At 38.5% G+C, this 14905-nt stretch overlaps 1 protein-coding gene across 1 annotated transcript in view; it reads left to right on the top strand.

Moving 5' to 3' along the window:
* Positions 1 to 14905, top strand: part of LOC121300645 (spliceosome-associated protein CWC27 homolog) — an 88590-nt gene that overhangs the window by 40848 nt on the left and 32837 nt on the right. Inside the window, exon 11 of the mRNA XM_041229284.1 lies at positions 6794 to 6897. Coding sequence (XP_041085218.1) covers positions 6794 to 6897 — 104 coding nt within the window. The remainder of the gene's footprint in view (positions 1 to 6793; positions 6898 to 14905) is intronic.

Raw genomic sequence — 14905 nt, 5'->3', positions numbered from 1 at the left:
AAATGGGTGAGAGCGATTTCAAATGAGAGCAATTACAAAATCGTGAATATGAATACCTGTAAGAGTAAAATCAAGCACAAGAAGTAATTATAATTAAGTGCAGTAGTAGAATAAATGTGTAGAATGTTAATATTCAGAAGTGACAAATAATCCATCTACAGAATAGCTTTCAAAGGAGCTGTTGTGGTTCATAAATGAATAGCCTGATTCTCAAAAAGAAACTTATTTTAAAACCTGAATTTTGAAGAACTATACATTAATGTGTAGACTGTTAGCATCTGCAACATTTACAGTAGCTCAGTACAGAGATCACTAAAGTGGTTTGCATTTAAGTTTAATTGAGTACCGATAGTGAAGCTGATTCAGAGATATCACAACTGTTATCACCCACATCACTGCCTGCTGTTCATTTGAACCATCACATAAACATGAAACACGTCATTGTTGGATGATCCAACTATATATATAATACTGATGGGGGAAAAAAAGAGGGCAAAACTCAAGTACACATGTCTCCAGTGATTCACCTAGTGAAGTCACTACTGAATGCGGGCTGAGTCATGCAATTGGGAGCTTTTGGAAATGTTGCATTTACATCATGTTGTGTGAATAGCTGAATTGCTGTTTTTTATATATATAAAGTGATGTGACTTAAAAATAAATAAGACAGATTTTTGGGTACACCCTGTACTTAAATTAACCATGGTTTGGTTATAAAAGCTGTTAGTAATGTTAGTGACACCGTACTGTACATACAAGTCCTGTAATAGTTTGCTTTTGTTCAGATCACTTACCATGAGTAATGAGCTTCGAATGAGCTGACAAGTAAAGCTGAATTTTTCAACACTTGTTAAAATGTCTAATCCTTACTGATGCTGTTTTCAAGCAGATATGAGCATTGGTTTACACTAAGCAAGCAACATGTCCCCTTCTCCAAAAGGTATTGACTGGCATATCCTGTATTTCTTTAACCATTTTGTGCATTTCTTTCTTTTTTAGTTTTCTGATCGAAGAATGTTGTTGCCTTCCAAACTAGTGTTGAAAAAGAAGCCTAATTCTTGCATTAATGTTGTAGACCAGAGGTAGGCAACTCCAGTATGGGCTGGAGGGCTGCTCATCTAGGTATTTGATAGAGTCGGTATCATTAAATTAAGTTACTTTAGGATCTTGTTAGAGGTTTCGTTTAGTTCAATTTATCAATTTAAGAAAATGGCTGGAACAAAGACCTGGACTGGAAGGGCCAAGGTTGCCTTTGCCAATACTAATAGGCATTGATTAACTGCAATTAATTGAACTCAAGGAATTATACTTACAAGTGTACAGTTAAGCTAGAACAGATGTCACTGCAGCCAAACAGGAAGCCTGCTTTCAAATGGATTGTTTTATTTCTATTAGTGTTTTGGTAAACACTCTTAAAAGATCAGATTATACATTTCAGTACTATAATGTATGTAAATGTCTCTGTCAAGTAGCTGGCAAGTAAAACAAAATACACAGACATATCAAAATAAAAGGGGACTTAAGTTTAATAAAGAAATGTTCAGGGTTATTGAATAACAAAATATAATTTGACTGGTGACCTAATATCCTGCCATATGAGTTTCTGAATGATAAATACCAAACCCTTTGAGATAGTATCTTCAATAAAACACCCTTCTAAGACCATTTGAGTTACTGAATTCATATTTCCAAAACACTGCATAAATGTGTCAGTAACCTCTGATCCGTTTAAGCTGCCATATTGAGGTCAAAAGACTTTAGGTTCCTCATGATGGAGACAGCACAGTATTCCCAAAGCTGTAACATCTGGGTTTTTCAAAGAATGTACAGTAGCTGGGTATTTATGAATGTCTACTAGACCAGTGGTTCTCAAACTTTTTGGACCTTGCACTCCTTCTTCTTGCCTGTTGTACTTTTCTTTTGGGAAATCTTGGCTGCTATTAAATTTGGTAGATTTGCTGTTTTTCACTTGGCACATTCATAAAGAAAAATGCCACACAGTTTTGCATTTATACAGTACTTTTAAAATGCCACTGCAGCAGCTTGGAGAACAACAAAGAAGGCCTTCTAAAAATCAGTTACAGTATGTATTGTTCTTATATGACTGATAATTTAAGGTACCAGTATACTTTTATGGTAAGCATTTTTTATCTCCCAGTTTTAACACTTAGCTATGGTTCACAACATAATCTAGTGGAATGATCATAGTGTCACAGTTAAAAGAAATGAGATAACTTGGTAAATACAGTGTGCCTTTGGGTATGTCAGCCGTGTCTTTGTGCCTCAGTTCATTGGAGCAGTAAAACTGGCTAAAGCATGATCCTACTTAATACATTGGATGTACCGGTATTTATTCTACTTATGCATATTCATTTTAAAAAGCATATTTCAGAGGCTGTCAAAAAATGTGCATTTTAAGGGCTTGATTTGGGCTTAAGTTTTTCCATCTGAAATCAGTTAGTCCTATGTCACCGTCAGCTGGTAGCTTTAGTAGTCCTTTTCCAACCCAGCAGATGCTATTTCTGAGGAGTCTTGCAAATGGCATAAAAGAATACACAATATCAGGCGTTTCAGATATAAGCAGTTGAGCTAACTAGTCACAGAAATGTCAAGGACAGGAGTGCTGGGTAATTTTCTTTGAAGGCTGTGGTCCTCCCAGTGACTAATGCATGCTTGAGAAAATCCATGCATCCTGCCCTAGTCTAGTCAGAGTCTGGTGAGGTGAAAAGGGTAATACTTCATTCCAAATCCTACCATCTGCAGATGAAGTCTGGGGTGTTAAACGGTAGTCATTTGATGTTCATGAACTTTGATCAGGATGGAGCAGAAGTGTTAACAGATTTCAGAGAGCATTCTGCTAATAGGTTTCCTTTTACACCAACGTTCATTAGGGTTCCTGTGGCAACAATGTGTGTTCCGTCTAAACTAAAGACTGCCTGTGTCCAGGCAGGTGCTACCCTATTTTCTTTAGAGACGTTTTAATAGTTACAGCCTCCACAGGTGTGTGCTTTAGAGCCTGTTAAAATTCAGGCTAATATGCCTCCCAGCTGAACCCAAGATTGTGTGCAGTATCTCAGTCTGAAGGTGGCTACTAGGACATTTTCAGAGAAATGAAGTAAATTAAATAAAAGGTAAAGCAGGAAATGTAAATTCTGGCAGGTATTTTTGATCAATTTGCTTCAAAAACTGTGTATTAAAATTAAGGCTGTAAAGGTTTAATAAGAGAATCTTGCAGTTTTTTGTTTTTGTGTGTTTTATTGTTTAAAGGTCTTGATGCTTTGTAAACCACTGTAATTGAATACTGTTTGTAAAAATCCAAGTAAAAATGTCAGATACATTTAAAAGTAACATATAAAGATGACTGTAAGTACTTGCTTTAAAAGGTAGGTGACCATTTACCAGACGTTTTACATTTAATCTGTTAAAGGCAGATTTACGGCCTTAATTACAATTTACTGTATAATCTCACAAAAAGATACAACAATCTGGTGAGATTTAGTGCGCAGTTCTGTGTATCTACCTCATCAATAAAATGCATTCGCTAGACATTTGCAGGAGTTATGTAACCACTCTTACTGGATAGTAATCATATGTAATTAATTCAGTTGTGATTCCAACACACCCAACATGATAGCATTGTGGAAGACATGCTACAGTTATACCTGCAATTGAAAGAATACTTGTGAAGGTTCACAAAAGGTGCTGCAGCAAGACTGGGTAAAAACAAGCTGTTTGTTCCACTGGCTGTCTTTCAGGATTAGACCTGTAATTTTTGTACACATTTTTAATGGGAATTCTGGGAATAGTTGAAGGCTGCCGTAGAGGAGAGAGGTGCTAAAATGCTAAGTGGTCTTTTTGTGCCAGATATTGGTGGTAATTATTTACATTTAATGCTTATTCTGCCCGCTATAGGTTAATAATACACTGTCATAAAAGCGAGTAATAAACTTGTGGTTTGTGGTTGGCGGAACTCTGGATACAAGTGGGAAATGTTAGCCGCTGTATTGGATCCCAATTAATGACAACGTTTCTGCCAGCTTCACTGATACTTGAAACTGTCCTATTCCACTATAGTTCAGCATTTACAGGTAGAGTGTAATATAGCCAATGTTCCAATTGTATTGTATCCTAGGGCACTTGGTGATCTCATCAACAAGAGTGCATTGGTTTTATCACAAGTTGATTCAATACTTTCTTGATTAAAGCACTTGAAGAGCGTGCTGTGCATTTTGCAATTATTACCATCTGTTATAAATTTTTATCAGATGTTAAGCAACGTTGGTTATTAACTAACAGCATGGCTGCAACCATGTTTCTATAAACAATGATGTAGTGGGCATATGTTTGGCTGCCGGTTTGTTTAAACCCTGTCTATGCTTCAATCTCAGATAGGGATTTCAACAACTTGAAAGTAAGTGTGTGTGTGTGTATCATATATATATATATAAATTAATATATTATATATATATATATATATATATTATATATCATATATATATATATATATATATATATATATAGATATATATAACCTCCACATAATATAAACATTTGTAATGTAGTCATTGGAGGGGAGAATGGACACTATATGTTGTATGTATGCATTCTTGACGTCGGTTTTATCATCACACTTTTGATTAATTTCCTAAATCCTTCTTTAGGTGAACAGCCAGACAGGGATGATTGTCAGTGGACCAAGAAACTCACATTCTATAAATGTAGATTTAATTGTCCTGATGGGATAAATCTCTGTTCTTTTCTGCTCCAACCAGTGCACTTTAAGGTATTGTTGATGGGACCCTGATAAAAGTATACACAGAAATTGATATAGTTTGAACTAAGCAAAAATTGTTAAAGCACTACTGGGTTCAAATGAAAATGCCTTTCAGCACTAAGTCCCTCTGTCAGTGCTTAGTAGCATAAGGACATTAGTTTACCGGTCTTTTGTTTTGAGTTATCAATCCTTATTACAATAAAAATAAATAAATAACTGCTTTATTTCATTACACGCTGATAACAACAAACAAAGACCAGAGTATCTGCTTGCGTACAATAATGTCTGGGACATTCCCCTCAAAAAGGATTTAAGATTTATAAAGCTATACAAGTAACGTGTGATATTGTATTTAATTATTAATGAAACTGTAACAAAAAATTAAGCTTGGAGACTATCTGTAGATCCAGCGTATTAGGAAAGACTGTAAGACCCTTTTTATTCCATCCCTTTGGTGTTTGTAATTAAGGGTTTCACTGTAGCTACCTGGACTAAAGGCTGGTTCATACTTCTATTGTGTAATCATTGTTGAGAGTGATTTCTAGTCATTCTAGTCTTGCAACGTTGTGGCGATCCACAGGAGACAAATCGCCAGTTACATTTTTGTCAACTCTAACTGCCCACTGTATATTGGTGGTTGCAAGACTGAAATATAAACCAGCCTTTAGAGATTGCCATACTGTATGACCTGTCAGGATAAAGCACAGCTGAATATTTCTGGACCAATTTGCAATCAACCTGGATTGCCAGGCTTAACCACTGTTTACTGTATCTCAGGATTACCCTGAAAACAAGTGGCTGTTGCAATCCAGAGGGGTTCAGTAGTGATGTAAGTGCTCTAATTAAATCCAGGGTTGGCTTATGTGGATCAAATTAACCCCTTGTCTACTCAGGGGTGTGCAACTGTTGAAAACCAACTTCTTGTCCAAGGGACAAAATGCTAGAAAAATCTACTTGTCCTTCTTAAAATTCTACTTGCCTCACACAAAATACACACAAAAAAAGTAGAATATAACTTTGAAGGTTTTGGTTTTATTTAACAGTGAACACAGTTGGTCAATTACTGATTAACAGGGGCGGATCTAGCCTTGTAGCGTGATGGGTTCACTAAAGTACATAAAAGGTTTCCTAAAATCAAAAGAAAAAAAATCTTTACACTTTTAATAAATTTATAAATTACACAACACTATTTTTTCTGATCCACTAATATTTTACTAGACTGCTGCATTTAAATGTCAGGTTCATGTGTTAAGAAAGCAGGACCACTTATTTGCTAATTTACTAAAAACGTAAATAATACCTTAAGTTTAAAGGATTAGTCTGTGCCTTGCTAGATGCTCTCGTGGCAGCAATTTCTGGGTTTCTTTGTAACCAGTAGAAGGCCAGTTTTTTTCCACAGCTAGCCAGTCAGACATAATAGGAGTGGGACAGAAACACGTTTTAAAGGATGTTTGTGTGTAGGTGCAAGACTTCCGCAATTCAGTTTTCAGAAACTTGTGTGGCTCTCTAGAAATATACCTAGTATCCCTCACACAAATCTTGTTCTCCCGGGAGTTGGGTGATATGAATTGCACACCCCTGCTACTACTGATGTTTGTTTATACAATCAGTTAATAGCGGTTTTAGATCGTCCTGGAGGTTAGTCATGAAACTGTCAAAAAGCATTGTACAGTACTCAGTGTCTCAAGTGTGATTGAGAATGGCCAGACATGGGGACAAACTTGCTTACGTTGTTGTCTAATTCCTTTCCTTGTATTTTCATTTCTCTTTTTAGTTAAGGAAGCCATTTGTTTTGTTCTGTTTTCATAGGCACCGAGGTTAAACTGAGTTTTTAAGAGTTTAATAGTCTTCCAGTTTATGACAAGCTTTAATGGCTAATAGAAGGTGGTCCCATAAGTGCATTCCCGTTGTTTACAGCAAAGATTTACTACACACTAGATTTTAAGCCCAGTTATATTCCCCTGTTGTTTTATTACATGGTAGATTTTTTTGCTCATGTAAGGATTGTTTTCTTTGCAGCGATGAACTGCGTAAAGAGGCACGTCAACTGAAAAAAGAACTTCTTGCAGCCAAACAGAGGAAAGAAGAATCTTGTGAAAAGGAAGTGGAAAAGGAAATAGAAAGTAAGCATCTTCTTTTGTTTTTTGGGGTTGGAAAATGGCTGTTTGAATATGAAGTGTGGAATTAACAATAACTTCATATATGAAATTCATTAACTATATTGATGCACGCCTTGTGTGTTGCCGTGTGTCCGAGCCTAGTAAAAAAAAAAAAATACTGCAGTTAATATTTTAGTGAATTTACCCATTCACCATTGCAAAACAGTCCCTGCACTTTTTTTTGGCAGCTATAAGCAAGAATTGTCCATTTACTTTTGTTCAATAAAAAAAAAAAAAAAATTGTATTTTACCTTGTATTACGTTACATTTGGATTTCCGCCATGTTTTGTTAACACCTCATTTTGATGTGCATTCTGGCCAACACTTTTGCTTCATCAAGAGTTCAGTAAAATATGTCTTGCTCCCATTTAACAGCCACATAGGTAACATTTGGGAATGGCTGGGAGCTATTACTCAAGTAAATATTGAAACATGAGACATTTTTTTTTATATATATATATATATATAATTAAGAAGAAGGATTACTCCGCGAAACAACACCGGTTATCTCCTGTTAATCAAATACCAGTTACGCTCCGTTGTCTAAATATTACTGACCAACGCATCCAACACTTGTTCAATTCAGAGCACCCTGTTAATAACAACAAATGACTTCATAATATTTTAAGCCAACATTTATAATCCATAAGCTTTTAATTAAGAAGGAAAGTACAAAGAAATGAAAAGCTGATGACAGACAAACCACAGACTACGTAACATTTGACTGGTAATTTATCACTGTGAGAAAGAAAATGTGTTTTAAACTCTTTAAATTCTGTTACAACGTGACATAATAGTTGAAGAAATTTAGGGGAAATAATAAGGATGTCTGGAAACACAATACACTGAAATGTCTTTTAAAACTGTCTGCCTGTCATGGCAGAATTATTCTTCAAGTGTCTACCACTCAGAACGGCATACTACAACAATTGTAAATAATCTTTGCAGCCATTCTACTGTAGCTGGTGAAAGCTTTGACTGTGGGTAGGTTTCAAGGGTTTTCAAAAGGTTGACCAGCATGTTTTTCATATAATTATAATGCATTCACAGATCTCAGATCCGTTTTTCCTTTCGAGACTGACGTGATCGGAGAGCCTTGTTGAGATAAGTTCATAGTTGCTTCTGTCTGTATATATTTTGAATCTGTTTTGTGTTTGACACACATTATATGTGATATTTAACAGTTTTTAACTAATTACATATTTGTGTGCACTATAGCTTGTTGCTTGTTACGCCCTGCTGCCGCCTTGTGTCCCGCGTGATGCCAGCGGCTCAAGTCGCTCCTTCCCAGGAATCTAGCAACATAAGTTGGCTGACTTAGTGCTCTACCCCCAGGCTGCATAGCCCCGGCTGGAGCTTATTTTATTTCTTGTTTTTGCTGTTTGGCACCATACAAGTCGTTTTATATTATTTGTGTAATTGTTTAATTACTGTTTTTTGTTGAGAAAGTATTTTATCTTTTGTGTTTTTTTTCAGTTTTTTACAAATACTACATGCAGGCCTGTCTGTAACGTGATGCTCAGCACGCGTGCAGTAAGAGCAGCTGCTGGGCTCAGCAGCAATGCGCAAGACTGATTTACCCACTCCAGTTGTTGGTGTTTGCAATTTCAACCAACTGTACCAAGGTTACCGCATCAGTACCAGTATCGACCTGGTGCTTCCCCTGTACTGACCCAATGCTAACATCACTGCACTGGTATCGACCTGGTCCTACGCGGTGCCAAAGCCACCAAAACGGCCTGGTGTCGACCAGGTTCCAAACCAGTAACTGAACCGGTCTTGAACTAGTACCGACCCGGTGTTAAATGCACCAAACTGGTACCGAACCAACCCAGTTCCAGCCCACCACTGACTGGTGCCGAGGTCACCAGTCCGGTACCAAACCGGTCTTGCTCATGTCGAGCAGATCTATAAGCAGATTGATGCCTGGGGCCAGAGCACACCATGGAGGCACTGGCTAATCGCAGCTCCAAGCGTATGCTTGAGAAAAAGTTGTCCCGCAGCTCTAAGGTGTGCTCTGCAACCCTCACTCCTGCTAAGTGCTCTTCCCCATCACCCTCCCTAAGAAAGGTGGCTGCGTCCTCACCCCATGGCTCTGCGCCAAGGGAGAGCGGACCACGCACCCGGGAAAGTAGCCCAGGCAGGAAATTATCCTTGCTGTCTTCCTCAAGCTCAGCGGAAGAGGAGGAAGAGTTACCATTCCAGACTCGGAGCAGATGGAAAAGATCTGGGCAGCTGCTTCCCACCAAGGTACTGTTCTCGCTGAATTACTGTGGGAACTTGCGGTGCCACCTGCCCCGCCTGTCCCCTTGGGGCCCCATGGGGCTGCAAGTACAGATTTGCCACTGGAGGACATTCTGACCATCACTGCCTCTGAGGAGGTGGGCGAACAGGAGCTGGCATTCCCGTCCTGAGGACCCTGTGGTTAAGTTCTCCCTGTCGGCAGAGCTTATACCACTAATCAAGAGGGCCACTACAATCTTGCAAGTACCCTGGCCTAAAGCAGGGGAAACAAGGCAATTGATTTTCAACAAAGAGCCTATCGCCTCTCCCACATCCCCCCAACTTCACCTGGATTTTCTGTTTGAAGACTTCTTGGAATCATCCGATGTGCCTGATGGTGACAAAGCACCACTGTTGGACGCCCCGATCACTACAGTGCATGCATTTACTTCCGCGGTGGATGAGATGCTGCAGTGCTCTCACCACACGTGGGAATCCACTAAGGAACTGGTTCATCTGCTTCCCAAGCGACCACCTCCAGTACGTAAACAAGCGTCAAACTGGCGTCCTAGGCCCCAGCATTCGCTGTGGGAGGTGATGTTCGGGACTGGCCCACGGCTACTTGCCGCTGAGGCTTTAATAGGTTCCGCCGCCCTGTGCAGAAACAGAAGCTGCAGACTAAGCAGCAGCCCTAGGAATTTGCTGCGACAGGCCCAGGTTCAGGGCCCTTCTCACGGAGCTGGGCTATTGGCATAAGTGCACCACAGACATCTGTGTGCTTACTACTGTACAGACCAGCTATTCGCTGCAGTTTAAGCACGGTGCCCCTCCCTTTCAGGACGTGACTACAACATCAGTCACGGACTCAAAGGATGCCCCATATTGGCCCAGGATAATCTGGGTTTTGGTTTTCAATCCTGATGTAGCTCCATAGTGGCTATCCGGGGAGAATGCCAGCACACCGCAACCTGCTCAGTGAGGCACGAAGGACATTGTTCCTCACTGGAGGCTAAACGTGGTGCTTAACATACTCATGAAGCCTCCGTTTGAGCCCCTGCATTCAGCTGAGCTGAAATTTTTATCATTTAAAGTGGCTTTCTTGCTCGTTATCACCTCCGCAAAGCGGGTGAGTGAGATTCAGGCACTCTCGATAGCGAAGGCCTGCCTTAATTTTTACAGAGGCCAGAACAAAGATTACGCTCCATACCAATCTTGCATTTTTGACTAAGACGATCTCGGCATTCCAGGGCAACCAGTCTGTGGAATTGGAGGCTTCCATCCACCTCCGTTTCAGTCTAACAGAAAGCGACAGATCCATACACTCTGCCCTGTTCGGTCCCTGGTGTATTATGTAGACAGGACGAAAAGTTGGAGGCAGTCTGAACAATTTTTTATCTGCTGTGGGGCGAAGTCCCATGGTCAAGCCCTGTCTGAGCAGCAGCTGTCCAAGTGGATAGCAGATACAGTTAGGACTGACTACGAGCTTTGGTGTACAATTTTTAGGATTCATGTTTTTTTAAGCTATTTTCTGTAGATTTGTTCTTCTTAAATAATAATCATAACCATCATCAGTGAATCAGACATAATTATAGTACTGTAATCTGTAAAAGCACATTTGTATGTTTAGGTTATTATTTTTCCTAAAGAAAATGTTGTTGAGCTATCTAGCATCAAATAGCTTTTTTCATCTTCAGTGGTCCTGAGTCACTTTTTCTTACTGGATTTCATTTTGGAACCCATCTTGCATTCATTCAAATCAAAATTATGCCAAGCTTGATTTAAGGAAAGTAATTCTCAGTGGATAGCTGTAAACAAACCCACTCAACGCCATGGGGAACTTGTGGGTTATTTGGAAATCCTCATTCGTGGAATAATTACAATACTCATGGAATAGCCACTATTGTTTTTCTTACAAATATGTATAGTACTAGTTATTACATAATGGTTTCCTTTTAAAAGGGATCAATTGTGTTTGTTTTTTTTTTTTGTTTTGTTTTTTTTGTTTTGTTTTCATTTAAACCCTTGTCCAGTCTGTTATAATTGTTGCTTTTGTTTGTTGGATATTTGCATGTTAAGGGTACTGATTTAATTCAGATTTCTTGGTGCTAAATTTAGAAAGCAAGCGTTCCTTTATAAAATGTGACAAATCAGACCGGTCTTCAGTTAACACCATGATCCATTCTCAACACAGCTTTCTTGAGATTACAATATAAGAATTTGGACAATGTATATTATTATTATTATTCTTCTGTAGCGTGAACTAGAACACGTGAGTGCATGTGACTAGTTACCCAGTATACAGCCTATAAAATTACACAGTTTGTGTGTTAGGTCTCTAGCCAGCATCAAGCACAAGGCTGCCAATGGATGCAATTTGTCCATTACTGTCTTTTGAATGGAATTGTGTTTTTCCCCAAAGACAGAAACGGACCCATGCTGACATTGGATATTGCCTCTTTCAATTAATATTATTGTATCAAAAGTACATAAAAATAATAAAAATTAGAGTTTTGTACAATGGCCCATTACATGCCAGAGTATTTTAGCCAAACATTGTTTATATTGTTTACTGTCCAATTTCACTATTGGAGCTCCCTGTACAAACTTTTCATTTATGAAGGCTTAAGATGTGAGCATCATTTGATGCTGACAGCGGACATTTTCCTGGACAAATGACCAGTGCTTACATTTCAGATTCATTGGTCAATGGGGATATATATTTGGTTGGATCAACCAGTTTGTATGCAGTTGCAGATTTTGAAACACATGTTAGCATTGGAATATGCCTAAAGTCCAGGGGTGCAACAATTAATCGATGCATCGATTATTGATCATCTGTCCTTAAATTTCCCAAGCTTACATAAGATTGAATCGATGCATCAATTTAGAACACAGTTTGAAGTCTCTTGTTGATGGAGGAGTTAGTAAAAAGGATTTATCTTTTGTTTTTAACTTTTAAAAATCACTGTGTGTAGTTGGCAGTTATTCCAAAGCAAACAGAAATGAGAGAACCATGCACACGCTGTAAATTCTTGCTTTTTATTACATGAGTGTAGCTGTTATTTACTTTGTTAATATTGGACTTGGCTTTTGCCAAGATAAAATAAGATAGTAGTGGTGGGGAACAACCAAAACACAGCAGCTCTGTAATGCTGGAATGTATGCGCCTTTAGCCCTTTTCCGACGCCAGGTAACATGGACTTCTTATTGGCCTGGTGTTGATGGCTGACATGTAATAATGGCTCCAAGGATCAGCCTAATTGCGGCCTCCCTGGCTCATCAGCAAACACATCAGTGGTGATGCTGGCTCCAGGGATCCACCAACTGGGCACCTCTCATCTTCTTTGTTTTGTCGACTAGCCCACAAAGCCTCAGGAAGTCATCCCAGCTTGTGGGGCTTATAACTTCTGAACACCATATTTTTCTGCTAAACTTATTCATACATCAATGAGCATAATCATTTGCAAGCATGGATAGCAAGCATTTCTATGTTGGTAAATTGTACTTGGTAATCCCTACACCCAAACCTGGATGTACATACTTGAATTACAGTTTAAAATGGGACTTTCTTTTCAATAAAAAAAAGTATGTAAAGCAATGGGTCAGATCAGCAGGTTTGTACAGTAATTACCACCTATAGAAAGGATGTTATTAGATGGTGCAAACAAAAACATACTCTGGAACTCAAGTACCAGCATAAAGAAATTTGACTGCTGAAAAAATGCCATTGGAGATAGCCTGGACATTCTTCACATTTTTGTTTGTAAGCATGTCTGCCACAGAGGATAGTATTGTATTAGGAATGCATTTTAGGCCTTGGTCTAAAGACTTTGCCAAGCCTAAGCAAGACAACCATTTACTTGTATACTTAAATGCTTGTTTCTCAGGGCTCAGTACACAAGGGGGTGATATGGTCACATTCCGATCTCACTGCTGTGCAGAAGTTATCCATTCACAGCTTGGGCAACATGCCTTTAATACAGTGGTCCTCAATCTGTGCTTCCTTCAGGCGGTCCGTGGAAAGGTTACATAAATTACGGAAAGGAAGCGGCAGCATAGTTTATAGATCCCATTGCAAACCCAAAATTCAGACCTTAAAACTCCGCTACAGAAGCAAGAAGAATGTGCATACATGGATAAAATCTCCAAGTAAAAAAAAAAATGTCTAAACTGTCTAAAATAGTTTTGGAGTGTCTAAATTGTGTTCTTTACAAGGGAGTTTTCGTGTATTGGGCTCACTTGCACTCAACATGGCAGCTTGTAAAGTAAGGGATGACACATGACAAGGCAGCTGTAATTGGGTTGGAGGCACGAAGCTAAGCTGAGTGCCTTCAACCAACAAAGCCGTATGTTAATTAATGCAACACACTTACAAGCCCTGGAGTGTTATCCCGCTTATAAAACACATACAATAAAAAAAAAATAATAATAAAAAAATGTATTATATAGCCTTCTGCTTTGGAGAAGAAATAGTCCCTCAAACAAGGCTGTATTTGTTGTAAACATTTAACTGGATGTTTTCAACATTTCAGTTTATTGTAATTAATTAAAATGAATGAAGCTAACATAACACAACTGAGTACTCTTGACCAGCTGAATTACACAATGAAGCATATAATTATCATAACAAGCTGTTTACATTTTCAAGACAAACCTGTTTTTAAGTCGATTTACCATTTCTTTGTTTCATCAAATCAGTAAAAACACCAGCTGCCCAAGCTTTTATGTTTTCTTTGATTTGATTAGGTTGTTGAAATCTTTGTGTCTTGCTTTTTTTCAGCGGAGGTTTCGTTTCTTCTAGTTCTAACATTCTACTGTCATGCCTCCAAAAAGATAAAATGGGACGAAAGGAATGACGCTCATTTTTAAAAACTTTAAAAAGACCTTTTGCAAGAATGTGCATATTTATTGTGAGTTTAATATGTTGTGTATTGATAATTTATTAATTGAACCGTGCTTTGGCAAAAATAAATAAATAGATTCCTAGCTCTGATTGTATACCTCATGGATGTATTGTAACTTCACAGATTATTAATTCACCTAAATCCAATTTCTGCTGTAATTATCAATTTAAAAATAAAACAATCTGTGGTGTGTGTTCCCCGTCGTGTCTCCTCCTCGGTAAATCTGTGTTAATGAAAAGTAAACTAGAACCGTTCTTTAAAACTCCAATTTTAAAATAACTTTGATCACAGAAACAGGCCCACCCATCTCATTGAAACAAAGAGAGGTTAAGTCTATGGTTATTAGGCTTCCCAGCCAAAGGCTGGGAAGCCTATCTTTATTGTAAAGTTATTTTTTTTGTGCTTTTTTTTTTTTCTTCCCAAAAACTTTCAAAATCTTCTTCTGTGGAACAGTTGAAGTTGCTGATTTTAAACTTCACACATTGAGAACTAAACATGCTTAGACGGGTACTGATACTGGGGCTTGGGAGCCGTAAAACTGCCTGGCAGTTCTTGTTAGGCTTCCAAGCCAAAGGCTGGGAAGCCTATTGTTATTGTTAAGATTTTTTTTTTTTCTTCCCAAAACTTTAAACTGCTGCTGCTTTGAAACTGTGTGACTGATCACGTTCTGACTTGGCAGTTAACAAGCTGGAAAAATTGGCGTTCTGATGCTGAAAAAATTTTGCTGCTGTGTCCTTGCAATTGGCACTGTGACTCATTTTTTGATAAAACCTTTCGAAATCTTCTTGGGAACCGGTGAAGCGATTGATCTGAAACTTGGCATATATGATCAGCATCCAAACCCG

Source organism: Polyodon spathula, chromosome 2, assembly GCF_017654505.1.
Source record: "Polyodon spathula isolate WHYD16114869_AA chromosome 2, ASM1765450v1, whole genome shotgun sequence".
Lineage (NCBI taxonomy): Eukaryota > Metazoa > Chordata > Actinopteri > Acipenseriformes > Polyodontidae > Polyodon > Polyodon spathula.
This window is presented reverse-complemented; position numbering and strand designations above follow the sequence as displayed.